This window comes from Falco rusticolus, chromosome 20, assembly GCF_015220075.1.
Source record: "Falco rusticolus isolate bFalRus1 chromosome 20, bFalRus1.pri, whole genome shotgun sequence".
NCBI classification, from domain to species: Eukaryota; Metazoa; Chordata; class Aves; order Falconiformes; family Falconidae; genus Falco; species Falco rusticolus.
In genome coordinates, this window is record NC_051206.1 from 3,481,061 (window position 1) to 3,500,228 (window position 19,168).

Genomic DNA, 19,168 nt, shown 5'->3' on the forward strand with positions numbered 1-19,168 from the left:
GAAGCTGAGAGTTCTTAGCTCCTAGCTGATCACGTAGATGTGAAGGGTGTTAACAAAAGAGTGTGTAGTGCATCTCCTACGTAGCAGTTCCCTCCTGCTACTGTTCCTCACTCCTGCATCCCACGTCCTGGCCTTGCAGCGAGCCCTCTTGCAAATTCAGCAACTGGAGTCTCTGTCCTTGAACTAATTGTTCAAGTTTCTGCGTAAGAACAGAACCACTAGCAGAGACTGTCCTTGTTAGGACATGTTCTTTGGCCTGTCACAGTGAATCAGCACAAAAGATGTTAAAACAGATGTTTCCATAATGCCTTTTAAGGATGAAGAGGGATTTGCTGCATTTGCCTGGGCGTAATGGAGACCGGTATGCTGTGTTCTTGAGCATCCTCCCCCTTTTATAACCAAACGGCTTAATTCTCTTCCAATTCCTCCCCTCTTCTTCCTTTCTCTTGGACATAGCTTTCTCAATCGCAGCAAAATAAACCCTGGCAGACGGGATGGGAGGCCAATTCTATCTGCTCAGTGCCCTTCAGGGCAAGAAGTCCCCCCTCTGGCTCTTGACCCCCTGGACACAAGGTCAGTGTGTGCAGGGGCTCTGCTGGTAGGAGGGGGACTCTTGCCATCTAGTGGGAGGGGATGGTAAGCCTCCAGGACCTCCGTCATCCCGCAGGATAAGACAAAACTTTCGCAGATATTATTTTTTTTCCCTCTTTCCCAGATTTTTAGCGTGCGAGTTATTTCACTGCATGTGTGGGCTTAGCTCGTGCTGCTTTCCCACGGTGTTGTCATTACCTCACATGGGTGAAGCTGGATTTCTCAAACTCCTTTTCTAGAGATCTCACTCTTTCCACTTTTTTTTTTTTTGGGGGGGGAGGATGGGGGGCAAAACTTTGTTTGCACCCTTCTATACTCATCTCCCAGATGGCTGAGTTGCACAGAGGGAATCTGTCAGGAGCCTGTGTGTATGGGGATGGATGTTGGTGCCTGCAGGAGGGAGATGCTGTATGCCACCTGCATTTTGTCAGGAGATTGCTTGGGGGAAGTTGCCTTTCAACAGCTGACTCCTTGAATCAGCGCTCAAAGACAGCTAGGATCTCTGAGTAATTGCTCTTAGAGATAGAGAATGAAAAAGGACTTGCAAAGTGCCTTGTGCCTGCGTCTTCCTTGGCCTAGGAAATCCAGAAGCTCACATTCCAGTTGGAAGTTTTCAGTACTAACTGGCCTCCCCCCGGCATATTTCCTGAAAGGTTAAAGAGAAATACAAGGAAGATGTATGTGCTGCTCTACTGTTCAAACTGCTTGGGACTGAGAAGGAACAGTTGCTGTTGCGTACAAGAACAGCCATCCCCCCTGAGCCCCTGTGCTTGCTGCAGAAGTATATCTGCCTCAAATATTTCTTGGAGCTTCAGGTTTTCACCCACCCTGGTGTATGAGCCCTTCGGTTGCTCAGAGGTAGCTGTAGTTAATAGATGTTGAAGGTGTGTTACTCTCTAGATGATGCGTCAAGCTGAGAGCTGGAAGATGTGGGTCTACCATAGATCTTCTACGAGTCTGGTGTGCGCTTCTGTTCCCATGGGCCATTCGTTAAGAGTCTGGACTTGAGCAGAGATCTTGTTTCGGAATGTTTTTGTAGAACGTTGAGGTCAGCTGTGCCTTAGTGAGCTAATTTGAGTTGCAAGGCTGAGAAGTTAGGAGGCCTGAGAGGATTTGAGGGGGTGACTCTGCATAGTGTGGAAAATCAAGCGGGTGGTGGAAAGTGAGCATGATGTCATTGTCTGCATTGCATTGACCATTACACTAGAACACATGCAGAGGGAGAGAAAGAGAGATCTCAAAGGACTGAGGTTGTTTTTTAGAGAAAACAAACCTCGTTTTGCTGGCTGCAAATGAGCTGTGTCATGCAAGGGTCTCTCCCTGATAAGAAGCAATGCAAGTTTGTCGTCCTTTCAACAGCAACTAGCAGTAACCAAAGAGCAGGGGGTCATGGTCTGGGAGGTCAATTCAGTCACTACCACGCTCCTGATGTGGCAATTATAGGAATTCCAGTAGGGATTAAACATATTACATAAATTGGTTTATGCCTTGAGGGAAGCATAGACCTACTTCTCCAGAATCACTGGTGTTTGTTAGCCATGCTCTGAGCTCCAGAGCAGGGATCTAGCTCTCCAATCACCTGTTGCTGGAACTTTCCACTGGAGCCAATTGGTGTGAAAATTGCCACGAGTCAGTAACACTCTTCCATAGCAGTCGAGTCCTTCCGTGCTTTGGGTATCGCCTAGATCATCTCTGTGCGGAGGAACCTTTACGGAGCTTAGTGTATCTGCTCTGTGAATTTGAAAGGTCAAGTCGACCTGCGGCTCCAAAGAGTCTACAGGGTGAAAACACAAGGTTTGGGGAGGCAATGAGCCTTCCCTTTTTAAAAGAACTGAAAATTGGAGAAGAGAGATTATAGAACCTAATAGCGCGTACCTAATTTTTGGGAGCATGGACCATGACTGTGACTACTTGGTCAAAACCAGTCTTGACTTGTCCATATGGCAAGGCGTGTCCTGGAGGCAGATGCAGAAGAAAACATGTAGGGAAGGGATGTGGACCTGAAATGGTGGCTGTGTGTGTGGCCAAGAGACGGATTCAGCTGTAGCTGGTACTTGTACAAATACTTTGCATGAAAATATCCATCATGTGTAGAGTCAGTGAATGCAGAATATCAGTGCCCACTCGTAGCAGTGGTATTGCTGCCTACAAGGGTGCAGCTTTGCCCCTTGGGTGGAAGAAGCTGAAAGATTGCTGCTGGGGAGAAGAAGGTGAGCTATGGGGTGGTAGATCTGTGTTTCCCTCCTGGTGAAGGGCAGCAAACTCCACAGAGCCCAAAGAGCAATGAGGTGACAGTTAAATAGGTTGAGAGCCGATAGGATGGCTGGTGGGCCTGGCAAGTGGTTTCCCTGGTTGCCTCTTTGCATGATCAGATGGTGCAGATCCAGTTGGAGCAGCATTTCTTTTCTGTAGACTATACGGTTTTTGAAAGTTTTTCTAATATTTTTTTTTTTCTAGGTGCTTTGCTTTTGGTCTTAACCAGCTGCAATATGAAGGGGGCAGCAAATTCCCTGAATCCAGCGTGTTACCTTGAAGAGCTTTGCTGAATTTCTGCTGAATGTTTTATTTTATGCAACCAGCAAGCTCTTCCATCAGCTGGAAGCCTTCATGGCATTCGCTGCTTGTATCCTTACCCGACCCGGGCATTCGGCAAACATTCCTCCGGCAGGCTGTCATGTTTCTCCATGCCCCGTTCGGCAGACGCTCACACATTCCTTCCTCTGGCCAAACTGCTTCCAGCTTCCTGCCAGTCTGAAATAGCTCTGCTTTGTGGAATTTCTGCTGTGACACATTTTTTTTTTTTTTTTTCCTGATGTCCCCAAGACCCATCAAGGAGAGTCTGGCCAGGCAGGACCCACCAGGTGGTGCTCTGCTGATAGCCGTAGATGATAATTGCAATTTGCAGCATTTCACCTCTTTTATGGGCATTCCCACCTGGTACAGGAGAATTAGGACACTGTGGTCTAGCGTGCAAAACCTGCTGCTGCTTACTGCTCCTGCTGGCTTCCCTGGGAAGAAGAGCCAAGCTCTGTTTCAGCGGCATCCTGGGTGTAAGTCATAGAATTGTGGAACGGGTTGGAAGGGACCTTAAAATTGCCTTGTTCTGCTTCCCCAGCCACAGGCAGGGACCCCTCCCACTAGCCCAGGGTGCTCCCAGCCCCTTCCGGCCTGGCCCTGGGCACTGCCAGGGATGGGGCACACACAGTTGCTCTGGGCAGCCTGTCCCACCACCTCACTGCCCTCAAGCAAAGAATTTCTTCCTAATATCTTGTCTAGATCTACCCTCTCTCAGTTTAAAGCCATTCCTCCTTGTCCTGTCACTACACACCCTCGTAAAGAGTCCCTCTCCCGCTTTCTTTTAGACCTCTGCTAGGTACGAGAAGGCAATTATCCTGACATCTTGATATTCTTTATATCACACCAAGAAACAACTGTTGTCTCTCTAATTTATTTTTTTCCCCCCCTTCTTTAACACCACGATTGATGCTGGGGGACTGCCCTGTGGGAAGCTTTGCCAACTGATGAGAATGCATCGCTCTGCCGATATGGTATAGTCTGCTCTGGGTGGGATCATCCCAGAAGCCTGCTATGCCGGGAATGGGGCTGTTCTTGTGCTGGGCTGAACCCTCGGTTCTGGCCCAGAGCACTTCACGTGGAGTTTGTGAAACGGAGCGTAAGGGAGGCTTTGTGCTGAAGACCTGACAGTCTCTTGTGGAGCTTCTCTGGTATTGTCAGTTCATTCAGTGAAGAGCTGTGACCATGCTTAAATTATTCAGGGCTGCATTATGCTTCCAAACTAGCTTCCTTGCTGCTTCCAGCATGTTGTAATTTCCTTTTGTGTCGATGCCCACTTCAGTGCAATATCCCTTTCTGTTAAAAGATGGCATCAGAGCGTGGGGGAGCTCCGCATGTCAGTGCCAGAGCAGCTGGGGCTGAGAATCTGTGCCGCTTTTCCTGTGGTTGGGGTTGAGAAAACGGAGTTGTGCTCCGAGCGGGAAGCAAGCGTTACTTGGTGTGGGGAAACTGTCTTCAGGAAGCGATGAAAAGCCTGGGAACAGGGAGAAGTCTGATGACAGACGTGTTCTTGTAGGGTTTGGTTTGCTGGAAATTTACGCTGCTGGAAATGTATCCGGAGATGTGGATTAAGCACTTGAACTTTTCAAAATAATTAGTAGAATTAATTTGAGAATTGATGTGAAACCAGGCAGGACTAACCTAGAAGAGTATGCTATAGGCAGCAGTCCTGTGCTAGGGAAGGGGTTCTTAGAAAGTCCTTTACAAATATGAATATACTGAAAAAAATGGGGATATTCCTTCGAAAGGTTGCCTTTAGGAATACCTACTCTTCTTTCTGTGCCTATCGACTTCCTAGTGAGTTGTCTGAAAAACCCATTGAACGTAGATTTAAATACCCAAGGTCAAAGCTGGTGAGAAAATAAATTTCCATTCTTTGGGAAATGCTGACACTTCAGAATGTGCTGCTGTCCAAAATCGGGTCAGAAGACTAAATTTCAAGGTCTGCTCTGTAATAGAGGTTTGAAAGTCACTGTTGTCTTGTTATTTTCCTGATTACGGAAAATGGAAGCGAACAGAATTGTTATGATGCATTAAAATCCTATGAAATGAAAAATGAAAAGAAGGACAGTTTTAAAAACACAGCCCCCCTCTAGCTGAAAAGATTGCAAAGTTTACAGTTGCCTCGAAATAACGTCTAATTAGTGGAGCTGCTTCTTGATAGAGGAGCTATTTCAGCTAGCTCAGACCACTGTTACTGTTTCACTGCAAGCTGTTTCCACCACAGATGCTCTGAATTTTCTGACACGGCAGAGGTTGGGATTTTTGTTTGGTGTGTTGGTTTTTAATGAAGAATTGTTTTTACTCTCTGGTTACTCCTCAGGACTCCGTCAAGGAGTATGGGGTAACTGTTGCTGCAGTCCTAGCTGGTTGGTACGTTACGTGGCTCGGTTTGTGCTGCTGTAGTTACAAGCTGTAAGAATATCCAGCAGCTAGAAAAGCAGTTGCTGGATGCTGAAAGGTTAAGGTGGGTGATAGCTTGAATAGCTGGGGAGATGCAAACTCCGCAGCCTACACAAAAGGGGTGTAAGTTTGAAGATGCTGTGCTATAAGACCCTGCGCCCCTCTGTCTTTGTAGGGTGCTTAGCGCTGTGAGGCTCTGAATCAAACCGGGGTGCTTAAAAACTGCAATCACACGGTATTAATTAACATGGGTATTGATGCGATTCTTAGTATTTGTTCTCAGAGAAAGCTTTCCTGTTCCTAATCCATCTCCTTCCCTGCAACTCTGGCCAGATTTTCCCCCCTATTTCTTTTTTTTCTGTTCGCAGTCCTTCTGCTCAGATTACAAGACAAGCCCATGATATCACCGCTGTGAGCTGAGGCTAAAGGGGGCTGGGTCTTGGGAGGGGTTTGCTTGACTAACTAGTGAAATTTGCCAGGAAGCAGCAGCTTCTTGCAGCATATTTCTCGGGCTGCAGGATATTTTCCGGCGCAGAGGGGACCACTCGGACAGCGCGCTCAGTCCAGAAGAAAGAACTTCATGAGGCACAAGGAGACAGAGGTCACCCCCGGCACAGCCTACCACTAACTCCAAGGTAAACGCCATCCTGCCGAGACTGCAAGCCAGAACAGTGACATTATTGCTAGAGATGAAGGGGCTGATGAATTAGTTTAAGCGTTTCTAACCCTCTCTTGCTTCGGGGCTGAAAGTTTGATTTCACTTCTTCGCTCTGAATGTATTCTCTTTCTCTCCTCTCAGTTTGTTTTGAAGTCTGATGTTTAGGCATAGAGGCTGGGAAGAAGGTTTCTTCTCATTCCTGTCCCCTGAGACTTGGTTTGGTAGGGGTGGGATGACACAGTATCTGTGTCATGTTGCAAAGATGTTGTGACCAAGTTAAAGATGTTCCCCCCCGCACCCCCTTGCTTGCTCACAGGCATGCACAGATGAAATAAAAAAGACATGTTGCAAACTGTCTACAAGTTTAGGCAATGCATATTCTGTAATATTATTAAAATATGCTTGATTTAAACCAGAAAGCTACAGTACATGCCATCAACATTGTGTAAATGTTACCAGCTAAACTTCAGAAGCAGTTTAAATTCTCCTCTCGGAGTAATTGTGCTCTTTCAGAGGAAAAGGCTTCAGTGCAGACGTTTCCCACTGGCAGAAGACGCAAAACAGTTACGTCCCTAGTTGAGAAACTTTTCTGCGGTCATTGCTTGGGATTTGCAGCCCCTTGCAAAGAACCCTCAGCCTACCGGCAGCTTTTTTTAGGCTGTTTTATCCTGCAGTAATCACAGTCGTTTCCAGGATGACTCTAGGATAGGCAGTGGTATCCACCTGAGAAGCTGCAGCACAGAAACATGGGCTGTTCCTCTCTGCAATGAACAGAGCCCAGGCTGAGTTCTGATTCTTCAGCATGCACACGAATAACTCTGCCTTCTTTTAGATTAATTTTTGTTGTTTACTGTGTGTGGGTAAAAAAAGACCTAAAGACCAAGATAGTTTAAACTGTAGAGAAAGATCAGAGTTCAGATATCTGAGAGCGTAGTAGGAAAACTATTTAGCATCTCTATAATCAGTTCATAAAGATGACATTGCAGTGCTTTCATATTTGTACTGAATAGGGGCTGAAATAATTGCTTTAGGGCTCCTGCTTGCCAGTTTTCATTTCATCAGTATTGAACCACCCACAGTGGTGGAATTTCCTCGGTTGGAAGCTAGAGAGCAGTTAGAAAACATAAAGTGAAATATTAGCATGAACTACTGTAATAGCAAAGCATATAGGGAGAAACCACGTCTTCAGCGTGGTGTGCTGGATGCTTGTGGCTGCAGGAAGGAATTCCATGTGATCCTAGTTCTAAGTGCAGGAAAGCACCTCCAAAAATGGGTTAGTGATGTGAGGTTTAATACTTCAGGCAGGCGGTGATGGGGCTCAAGAGGTGGTGTGCTCTCCAGTCAAATCCAGTGTGGTGCTTTGTGAGTGCTGGGGCAGGAGTTCTTCAGAAAAACCTTTAAGAAAGTTTTAGCAGCTTGGAAAAGCCACCAAGATTGAAGAGAGTGCTGGTGATGTAGTAGAGGAAAATGCCTTTGTCTTCAGCAGGGTGATTTGATAGAGAAGCCATGCACTTTGCTGAAAGTTCTGTCCTTTTGCAAGTTAAGCAGAGCCCCCAAAATGCACACCTAGCAATGCTCACTGGATTTTTTTTTAATAGTTGGCTCCCAAGTTCATTGTCTTTACCTTACTGTACTGCTGATTTCTCTTCTGGTTTTTTCTGTTTCTTGCTTTTCTGTTTATTTTAGTCTTCTTTCTCCTCCTGAACTGTTTCGTATCATTCTTGGTGCTCTTTAAAAACACAACAATGTCCTTTCTTAGAGATCACAGCTCTGGTGGATGGAATGATTGAGCAGATCTACCCATCAGATGGTTAGCGAAACACTTTGTGTGAAATGTTCTGGGAGAGCAGATGTGTGCAGATACATGTTTACTATGAATGTCTGCAAATACGCGCACTGAGGAGGAAAAATCCTGCTCCTTACCTGTAGTAATGCTGGTGGAAGTTTGTTGTTTCAAGGGATACTTTATAGGAATAATAACGTGCTGTTCTGAAGTCAACCTGTCTTGCATTGCTCTGCTGATGGGTTAGGCTGTGTTAATTAAGACAGCATTACACAGGTAGGAAGGGCACCTCCTCCTTGGAGGATATGTAGTAGTTGCTAAAACTTTTCAAACTTAGGCCTTGCACATGTGTCCTGGTTCTGTAAGTGTGTGTGTCATCTGTGGATTTCAGTGTGGTACCTTTTTGTAGGGTCTCTATTCATGAACTATTTGTGTATGTCGTGAACTAACTGTGTGTGTTTGATGAAAAGAGAAGTTGAATCCTACAGCTTTGGTTGCCACTGCTGGTTTTACTAACTACAGAGTGCTTGGCCATCATAGTCGGATCCACTAGCTGCAAATTAAAGAATTTCTACTCCTAGGTTCAAAAAAATCACTTTTTCTGTCTAATTGTCTTAGTGGTATATTTGGAAAGAAGTGCTGTTTCCTATTAAGAGCACGGCACAAGGTCTGTGGAACAGCCAGCTGGGCTGGCCAGGAGCCTGAGAGTTGTCATGGTTCACATCTCTCTTTGTCTTCATTCTCCCAACACCGACACCAGGCAAGGGGAAGAGATAAGGAAAATAAAGAACTTCCCAAAATGAAGCGTATTTGGATCCAGCCATGGCATGGAGAGAAGATGCTGCATGTGTCCATCTGATCCCCAGGCAAGCTTTTTTAGCCTCCTAAGAAAAATGAATGTGTCGAGGGGCTACAACTGAAATCAAATGCAATTTGCTTCAGTTGAAGAAGCAGATCTGAGAAGAGGCCACAGCCTGGGTTGGGAAGCTGTAAGAAGCGTGCAGCTGAGCCTGAAACATGCTGACCATGGCTCTGGGTGTTTTGCCCTGCAAAATCTGCTGTGTCCTTGCAACTTTGGAGAGCAACATATTTCTAAACATTTGGATCTCATAGATCTAATCAAACAGTGATGCGAAGGGCTTTGGTTAGGCAATTCCCACAAACACTTGTTTTTTCTGTTGTTAGATTTGGCTGTCTTTTAAAAGGAAAAACAAGCGAAGTGCCTTTTCTTTCCTACTCTCCTGACTAGTGTGTCTATCCATCAGAGCTTCTCTTTTGTCTAGCTTCAATAGCAAGTGATGGCAAACAACATACGTTCCTGGGCTATATACATCTCTTTCTTGCTGTCTGTTCAAAGTGCTGTCTGTCGTAGTTTCGCCTCACCAGCTGGCAGACCCTCCAAACTGTTTTCTGTTCCAGGTAGTACATACTTCAGTAAGATTTTGGGAGGAAATAAAAAAAGTGGGCAGGTATGTAGGTATGTTTGAATGGGAAGCAGAGGCCATCAAGTTCTTTAGTGATTATTTACTAATGTTGTTTCTCTCTCGAGCGAGATCTTGTGGCTGGGAAAGTCGTGGCAAGTCTGTAGCTTTGGACTGTGTAACTTTACCTCTGCTGCAAGAGGGCACACTGGGACTCTGCTGTCTTTCCCTTCAGCATCGCAACAGACTAGAAAAAGCAAATTGCATTTGGTAGCTTCCCTGATGTAAATAACTGTTGAATTTGCCCTTGGCCCGCTAGCAATAATGTCAAATTTGCTTTTGTAAGGTAGTTCTCAGCTCCCTGGTAGCAGGCTTCGGTTCCTGAGCAGTGATAGCTCTCTGAAGCAACTTGGGAAAACCCTGCACTAATTGGAGAGCTCCAGGGAGGGAAAACCCTGCACTAATTGGAGAGCTCCAGGGAGTCTGAGTGAAAGGGACGAGCAAACAGCAACAATTCGGTGGCGCTGGCTAATAGGCACGGGTTCTTTTCTCTTCCACTGTGAAGAGAAACCCAGAAGAAACATGCTTCTCTGAGTGGTCACTAGTGGATAATATTGCCATCCTTCTGGTTTGCAGAGTTGCTGCATTTGTAACGTGTCAGAACATTACCCTGAAATGATTTCTGCTGCCCTGCTTGTTCTGGGCTCTGCCTTGAATCCTATACAGCCTTTTAGCGAAGAAACTTCAGTCTGTGCTTCGGGTGTCCCCAGCAGCGTTTCAGCTGCCTTCGGTCATTCAACTTCCACCTTCAGCACGCTTTCTAGATTGCCTTAGCCTTTGCTGTCTCCTAAAAGTGGCTGTGTGCTGACACCAGGAGGGACTCGCCTGATCCAGCAGGGGTAGCAGGGTGGCATATAGTCCCTGAGGAGGCCATCCCAGCCCCAGAACTTCGTACACAAGTTTTGTTATCAAGCCCATGCTGTTCTGCTCTTCTCCAAGGCAGGTTCAGTTATGCTGAAGCCAATCCAAAAGGTGTCGGGGGGGATTTCTCGGAAGGGGTTTAAGCGTGATGGTGATTTTTCTGGTCACCTCAGTCAGTCTATTCTGATGGTTTCCTGCCATGCAGTGGGGTTTCATGGGGGCCATGTGGTCTTCTCCAGGGCTCCTTATCCACTGAGGTAGGTACTGGCCTGATGTTGTTCCTGGAGCTAATGGGTCTCTGCTGTAGATTTGGATTTATTGCCGTTGCTCGGTGTATCTGGTCCTGCCAGAGACCTTTATGGCTTACTTAGCACTTTAAGAGTGTGAAGGAGAGGGGTCTCATTCGTGGTTTATACCAAGGTAATAATCCGGGGGGCGTTAATCTATGAAAGCATTAGCCCTAGTGCCTGTGGCAGGGCTGAGTCTCTTGGAACAACGGCAGAATGTCTGTGAGCTCTTACCCAAGCGAGCGGTAGCGTTTCTGTTCGCTTTAATAGCCCTGGAGAGGGGCCCAGCATGAATTGCCCGTGTGCTGGTCGGAGTAGCGAGAAGTCCTGTCCGTGGCCGTGCCTGCTGCGGGATGCGTGAGCGTGCCCGAGGAATGCACTTTGGGCGATGGGGCAGGGAACTGGAAACGCAGGACACCGTTTCAAGTGGCTGAACGCCAACCGTTTGGTGCTCCTGGCCGAGCCCCAGGCGTGCCAGCAGTGGTCAGAGCACTAATTGTCTCTTCCTGCTGACGGATGCCAAGCCAGACGGAGCCTTGCTGGATCTCCAGTCACAAAGGACTCAACTGAACCACTCCAGACTTAACTTCTCTTGTCTGGGTAAGGATGGGAGCAGGAAAGCCGGTGTTCCTGTCTTTGTCTGAGCAGATCTATTGTTTGGATGATTTGGTGAAATTAAAAAAGGGATCCTGGCTGGTAGGAGCAAGCTTTTGATTGGGGAGGATGAATAGCCTATTAGTTTCACCAGGTGAAGTCTCTGAAGAAGTAAGAGCTCAATATTACTTTTAAATGGAACTGTTGTTTCCTTGCAAGCCTCTGCCTATCTGTTCCCTTCAAGACTTGAGTCCTGAAAAGGGCTGAGTCAGCAGCTAGCAGGAGTATGCCTTAAAGCCTTAAATGACATGTTAATGTGGTGGTGGAGAATCATCTTATGGCCTGAAGTACAGGATGGAGAGCCAGGAGACCTGGAGTATTTTCCTGGCTTCTCCCACTGACTTTATTCAATAGGTTTTTAATGTTCTGTCTTGGATTCTTTTGAATGGGGAGACCAAAATATATACTTTCAGGATTACGTCACCAATAAATCTGGAGGCTATTAAAGAGAGGGTGTGAGGGGAGGAATGAGCCCTACAATAAAGGGAGTAGCCAGCAGAAACAAAACATCCTGAAAAATCTATGCCTAGATTTGTTCTTAGGGAGTTCAGATTTCTTTTAGACTTGAGGGGGGGAAAAAAGGTGCCCAAATCTTGGTCACAGCAACAGAGGAGTGGGTTTACTTAAATATTCTCCTTACGTTGTTGTGGCTTACAAGGATGCTGCCATAAATGTGTGCATGGAGTTGGCTCCTATCTGAGATACTGTCTATGTTTGCTTCTTTAAATGCTCGAGTGAGTCTGTTGCTGAATTGTCAGTGCTCTAATTGAAAAGCAGTGATCATCACCTTTGATAAATGCAGAAAAACTCATGTCTTGGAGCTAAGGAGAGAGATTTGAGGAAGAGCCAGGAAAGACACAACAGCATGTGGCTGATGTGCTGTGGACTGAAAGAAGTGGTGTAAAATTTTCTGTGCTGCTTTATCAATCCTCTAGACCAGCTCCTGCTCGTCTTGCCTCCCAGTGAAAACTGGCCTGGGTGGTATGGATGGATGCCTCGGCCAGAAGGTGCCTGAGCCTCTCTGGTGCCATAACTCCCTGTTGTCCCTCCTGATCCTGACAGGGGACAGAAAGCTGAGCGCCCTTTTCAGCACTGCAGTGTTGGGTGGCTTCCCTGGATGCTGCTGGGCTCCTGAAGCTTCTTCATTCTACCTGGGCTGCTGCATCTTGTGGAAAGACTAAAACATGCCTCCGTTCAAATTCCACTGGATTCTGCTTTTCCTGACGTCGTGACTTAGTCTGAATAGTTTCTCTTAAGCGCCTCAATAAACAAGACCTCTGGGTGTGGAAGGTTTTATTTTGGGGCGATGCAAACACTGTGAAAGCTTTGTCTCTTAATGTTTGAACGTGTAACTATTTTGAAGCGGGTGGTAATACGACCTGCAGGAAAAGCGGGCTGCGGTTGCTAGTGCACACTGCAGTGCTGTCTTGTGAGCATGTAGGATTGCTGCTGTTCTAATCGTATGGAGAATTCCTCCACGATTTGCTTCCACAGGTGGAAAAGGACTAGAAGGGTGATTTCTGAATGTTTTTCCAGTACCTTCCCCTGGGCCCTTGAGGATCCCCTCCTGATCCTTGCAGGATCCTGACAAAGATGAGCTATTATGCTGTATGACCTGAGCTCGAAATGCGTGTGCCCCGAGTCATTTTCCTTAGTGGAGGTTTGGGCTTGTGCTCAGAGAGGCTTGTTAAAATTCCTTTTTGCTAGTCACGGTCCCCTCTGTGGAGCAGGGGGCTCTCGGGCAACCTTATCCTCCCTCAGCAGGTTTTCTTCAGTTCTGTGGTAAATGCTGGTTTTTCTTAGTCTCACCTGACTCCAAAGTCTCTAAGCTTTTGGGGAACAAAAGCAAAGCTGCCTGCAGTTGCCTTTTGGAGTCTTGGGGCTCCTGCGGTGTCTGACTCTGCAAAGCTTTGCCAAGAGTGAAAATTACACCTACTGTATTTACTATAATCTAAATTAGTATCTCTCTGGCTAATCTTGTTATCAATTAAAGTAACTGGAAGTCTGTTGTGACTCTCCCTCCCCTACAGCTGCCCATGGACCATGAGGTCTCCCAGTGCTGTGACTTTTTGAAAGGCTCTGGCATCTTGCAGTGGTCTGTCTGCTTTAATAATTAACACTTCAGGGAGTACCGCTTTCAGCTGGTAACTATTACATCCTGTCTCTGAATGGTTTCCCCAAATTGTTGTGTCTTTTGGCTGAAATCCTTCAGTAAAATGACTCAAGAGCTCTGGTTTGAGTAGAAAGCAGTCCTGGAAACTGGAGTCGCACAGCTTTTAGCTATTCCTTGGCCTCGGATCATGAAAGACCCCTAATAACCTGAGTGCAGAGCTGACCGCTGGTCATTGTTTGCCTTGGCACGAGGAGGATGAGTGAAACACGCTGACTTGCTGGTTACACACTGTGTTTGTCCATCCTTTCCTCCTGTAACATCTACTGACTTCGTTTACTCTTGAGGTTTCTGGAGTATCATAAAACAAAACTGTAACCTAGAGGGGAATTTGGCATATTCTGTTAATTACACTGACATGCCTTCTTATTTCTGGAGAGCTAGAGGTCCCTCAGGACTTGACTGTAAGGCTACTCACCACATGTTATCTGCCTTTGCCCCCTCCAGTATGCTTCGTGGGGCTGCCTGCTACACAGCGAGGCCGTCCAGATCCTTCGGAAGGTCCGAGCAGTATATAAACAGAGCGCTGCATTCTTGTGTGTGTGGGACAGCCATGGGAAAGCTGTCATGACTTCAGAAACCCAAGCGTGTAGCTTTCAGTTAAGTCAGGGCCCTGCTACTCCTCATCTTAGTTTTTGGAGAGAGATCGTTTCGATCCAGCTTAGGTTTTGGTTAGTATTTGCTAGGGCTTTTAAAATCCAGTTTATGCAGTAGCAAGAAACAACGGCCACATAAAACGAAGCAGGTCAAAACAGATGTTTAAGGAAGATTAAAACTGAAAACCAGATTTTTCTGAAGAGCGCTAGGCTTGCGGTTCTGCTGGGCTTGAAGTTAGCCACCCCCCCTTCCATATTTTTACTTATAACTAACATATGTTATTCTTCTCTTGTGATCCAAGGGGGTTACTCGAATTTGTTATTTTTTTTATACTGTTCATGACAATTGCACTGCCCATGTGTTTATCCTCTGGGCTAAACACCATCTCGTATCCATGAAAAACATTGTTAAGAGGTTTCTTTTGAAACCAGTGCTGGTAGGTATTGAAGTCAGGCATGTCTGACTAGTACTAATGTGCTTTGACTTAGGACCCTTTTATTTTTACAGAACACATGTATCCTGCCCATCAACTGCATTTACTTCGTTTGCTGCTGGAGGGAGCAGCCTTGTGAAAGCAGTTGTATTTCCTTTCTTCCCCTCTGACGTGGGGCAGGACTTGTTTTACTCCTCTCTCTCTCTCAGCCTTACCACCTGGCCTGCAAAAAATGGAGAAATACCTTGTTTCCATAGCAGTATTTCTCTGAATGCCTGATGAAAATTTAAAAATCTCAGTCTTGTGAAATCCGCGTGAAAGGATGTGGTTCCTTGAAACCAAATGTTTATTTTCCAAGATTATTTTTTTTTTTTTGCTGCATATTCCCTCCTGCCCTGATTTAGTTAGACCTGCTGTAAAGTCTCCCTTTGCTTTTCTGTTTCTTCCCCTGCTGTCCGATGCTAGGCTTTTAACCCACGTGCTTCTGTGTCCTTTGTCTGTTCCGTAGGCGAATGCCTTTCACCCCCCCAGGTCTCAAAGCGCTTCAGTAGGAAGCTGACGTTCACCAGCCCTGTTTAACGCAAGGGGAAACTGAGGCACAGCCCTGGCAGTGGCCTGCCTGAGGTCACGCAGCAGGTCAGTGCCCCAGCTGAGGTTTGAACTGATGTCTCTTGAATTTCAGGCTCCTTGCCTGGGATTTCTGATAGATCTCTTCATTAAGCAGCTCGAAAGGCTGCTTGATGTGTTTCGCTGTGTCTTCATACCAGTCTATGTGATCTTCTGGTTATTTTTTAGGAATACCTAAGACCTAGCAAAAATACTGGAGGCTTTTACTTTCTAGACATCTGATTTTGGAGCCAAGTCTTTCCCCTTTTCCCTCCCCTTTAGTGGCTGCCAGGAAATAATGGAGCTTTAAAGGGCTGGGGAGCTTTTTTCCCACTGCGCTCTGGCATTGCTTCATTTGGAAACTATTGAATCCTCACCCCCACATGTGCTGCTTGACCAGCTCCATGTGCTGGGTGCCTGAATGTGTGTATGTGAGTGGGAAGCGGGCAGAAAAGGACCAGGATTTAAATTTTGCACAGCATCTGGATGAAATTAATGAGTCAAAAAGTTGCTGGTTCACACCTTAAATGCTCCTTTAAGGATGTAGCGCTTGTATGACAAGTAAGTCCCTATCCAGACTTAGTAACCAAAAGCTGGAAACTCCAGTACTCCACCAGACAGACAAGGTTAGCCAAGCCTAATTCTGCAGAGTGTCTGTGTACAATAACGTTTGTGGATTCTCTACGGATGAAACCGGACATGCAGTGATGGAAATAAGTCTTTTATCATCGTATTGGGAAAAGCGTTTTCAATATAAATACCTCATTTCTGACCATGTTGTAATATATTTCATTACCCTCCTGGTTTTCCACTGTCTGAGTGATGGGTTTGGCTTCTTAATTGAAGGAGGTATGGGAGAAAAATGGTTCGGTTCTGGCTTGGTAGGATTTGAATCAAGGCTTGCCGTAGCTTGCTGGAGCCACTGAACTGCTGGATTTGCAGAGAAATGGGAAAATCAGTTGCTAGCACTTGCAACCTGTAGAATTTTGCCCTGGAAAAAAATATTTTCCAGCTGAAACTATTTGGTAAGTTGATCTAAAATTACAGATGGTTTTGATGGGTTTGTTTTATTCTTTTTTTTCTCTTGTTTTGTTTTGTTTTGTTTTGTTTCGGTTTGTTTGTCCATCCCACAAGAGGTAATTTACTTGAGTTTGGTTTTCGCAGGCAGCAGTGGACATTGTCTCCACTACAGCTTTATTCCCTGCTGGAGCAAGATATATAAAGTCCGTGTCACTGCCAAGGCTTACTCAAACTTTTCTTTCATTTCAGGACAGCCACCCAGCACCTACCTGCACTGACTGGCAGCTGCTAGCAGAGGATTTGGCTCTGAGAGCTGTGAGCACTGAAAATGGAAAGATTCCTGGGTTTTACCCATAACCACTGTTTCATCATGCTGTTCTTCATCTCCCTGAGCCCGCTGGGCTTTGCCCAGTATGAACACTGGCCCTACCTCCCCGGTTACCCTGAGCCACCCCCACAAGTGTACCAGCCCCCACAGAGACCAGCAAATGTTCCCAAGATCCAGCTGCGGCTCGCAGGGCAGAAGAGAAAACACAACGAAGGCAGAGTGGAGGTGTTTTACAGTGGCGAGTGGGGCACAGTGTGCGACGATGACTTCTCCATCCATGCTGCGCACGTGGTCTGCAGGGAGCTGGGCTACGTGGAGGCAGTGTCTTGGCTACCCAGCTCCAAGTATGGAAAAGGAGAAGGTAAGGGAACTCCAGAGCAGTGGTATTGCGCTAGCTGTCTCTCCAACTCCCAATTTGAGTGATAATTCCTGCAAATGTAACTGAAATTGCTTCCAGGTGAAGCAATGCCTCTTTAAAGCAAGATCCCGTTAGATTAAGCAGTTTAAATAATAGGTCTTTGCTCGTTTTGACTGAAACAAGTTAAGGAATGATGAGATAAAGTGCTGAGGGACCAGACTGTGGTGTGTGGACTCTGGCAGGGGGTGCTGGGGAGCAGGTGGTGGTGGGCAAGGGTAGGAGGCTCTACAGCAGCTAGTCCAAAAGGAAAACTGTAGTAAGTGTAACGCATAGATAGATGGTCTGTTTCTCTGTTCATGCCTCCATTGCCTTGCAGCGAGTCAAACAGGGCCTCTAAGTGCTCCTTCTTCCTATTCTTTTTTTCCTCTGAACTGTCTGGGCTCCAAACAAGCTGCCTACGTGGTGCTATAGAAATCTTCCTTTTCCCCTGTTAGCCTCTCTAGAAATACATGCCTCATTTTCCGCAACGCAGACTAGCCTGAAAAACCCCAAAGGAGCATGCACGCTTCGTGTCCTATATAGGACTATATAATAATTCTCTTGGACCCTCTTAGGCTGTTCCTGGTGGGGAAAAGCTATTCACACACGCGCACACCCCCAATTGTACGAGCTTTCTTCATCTTGGAAACGGTACGTGATGGACGTGTGGACGGTTGCGGGTAGCACCTTATTGCACCTCATTCGCAAATCTGTGCCGAACAAATACTTTTGAAAGGTGACTGTTTGTGTGTTATAGCAACGAATTCTTCAAATCACAGCGCTTGAGAGAGAATAGCTCTGTAATAGTGTAAAACCCAACAGATTTAATTGTCGTCTTTTGATACGCTGTTAAATGTTGACCTACGGAGAATTTTTTCTGCAAACACTGAAGCCTGGCACACTGTTGATGTAACTCACAGGTTATTTCCACTGCAGCAGGGATAAACGTGCTGTATGTCTGTTACTTAGCACCTCTTGTTAGTACTCACACCTATAAACTTGCCCGTAAAAGAGTACGCGGACCTTAGCAGTGACTTGACTGAAATGCAAAACCTTGAATGTTGTCCCAAGCTGTGGATTTTGGCTCTTGAGCTAGAGCAGGAGATTTCCAAGCGAGACAGAGGCCATGACATTTGAAAACAAACCGAAAACACTGCCACGTGATATAACGGGAGTAAATGGCCTCTGGATGCCGGAATAGCGCTGGGTAAATCCTGATGCAGAGAGCCCGCGCAGGGGAAATCGTGCCTTCCTCCAACTGTAGAGTCAGGTTTTGCAGGAGCTCTTCCTGCTGTCCCATCTGGGGAGCACAGCGAGGGCTGTCAGGTCCATCGTCTGGTGATGAACCAACTGAACTTTTTGGGGCTGCTGGAACAAAGCTGGGACAGCCAAGAGGAATAGCTACAGAATCTCCTAGTGGCTCTGAAGTCGGGCAGTCTTTCCGTCCAAAAGACGTGTGACTTCTCAGATTTTGTATCCTAAAAACTGGCAATTGCTTGTTGGCTTTTTCTCCCTGCAATTTAGGGGGCACATATCGGGGGGGGGGGGGGGGGGGGGGGGGGGGCTTGTGCCCAGCACATTTCCAAAGAGAAAACGTCCACTTTGAAACAAGGAATCTCAGAGATGCTGTTGGGTCTTTTGCTCTCAGCTGCTCTTGGGAAAACATGACCTAAATTTTGGAGGTGTGACACTTACTGGTTGTTGTCTGCACATCTTAGAAGTGAGTTCTGAGGGACCTGATTTTTTAGAAAAGATAATGCATATATGGATGTACACGTGCATGCTCACATGCACATGCTTTTGGCTGGAGGGGAAACGGTAATTACAGTCTGAAAACTGGATCTGGCAATTTGATTTCAAAGAGCACCCAAATAACAGGAGGTTCCAATCAGTAATGGTTGGTTCAAGCTTTTGCAAAAATGTGCTTTCAAAAAGTTAGGGCATTTAATCAAAACTTGGAGCTATCTCCTACAAGAGATTTAGTGAGGATTTGGTAAATGAGAAATGATGTAAATACAGAAGGAATGATTTGGTGAGTATGATTAGAGGGCAGAGTCTAATCAGCCAAATCGAGAGGGCCCGGTGACACTGCGTGCTCTGAAGTGGCTGTCATCAGAGGAGGTCAGTTGTCACTGTGAGCAGGATTGCAGCAGAGATCTGCTTCAGCCTGGGAGTATTATTTTTTTTTTTATTACCATGCAGATAAGGGAAAGCTGTTTCCAGTTAGCAAGCACTTGAGGTGGGTCGTTGGGGTTCCTTAGCTGATGTATTCAAGCTTATTTTAGCAGTAATCTCTTCCCTGACATAGTAAGAGCACAGCAGCCT

At 46.2% G+C, this 19,168-nt stretch overlaps 1 protein-coding gene across 7 annotated transcripts in view; it reads left to right on the forward strand.

The window, feature by feature from the left end:
- Positions 1-19,168, forward strand: part of LOXL2 (lysyl oxidase like 2) — a 60,195-nt gene that overhangs the window by 1,350 nt on the left and 39,677 nt on the right. For 2 of the 7 annotated variants that reach the window (XR_005101582.1, XM_037371497.1), the window contains exons 1-3: positions 6,116-6,203; positions 15,001-15,128; positions 16,368-16,807. Coding sequence is in view for 6 of the 7 variants with exons in the window: in XM_037371497.1 (XP_037227394.1) it covers positions 16,447-16,807 (361 nt within the window). In the remaining variant the exon portion in view is untranslated. Of the gene's footprint in view, positions 1-6,047; positions 6,204-15,000; positions 15,129-16,367; positions 16,808-17,418; positions 17,495-19,168 lie in introns of those variants that run through there. The other 5 variants (XM_037371501.1, XM_037371500.1, XM_037371499.1 and 2 more) reach the window with 4 other exon arrangements.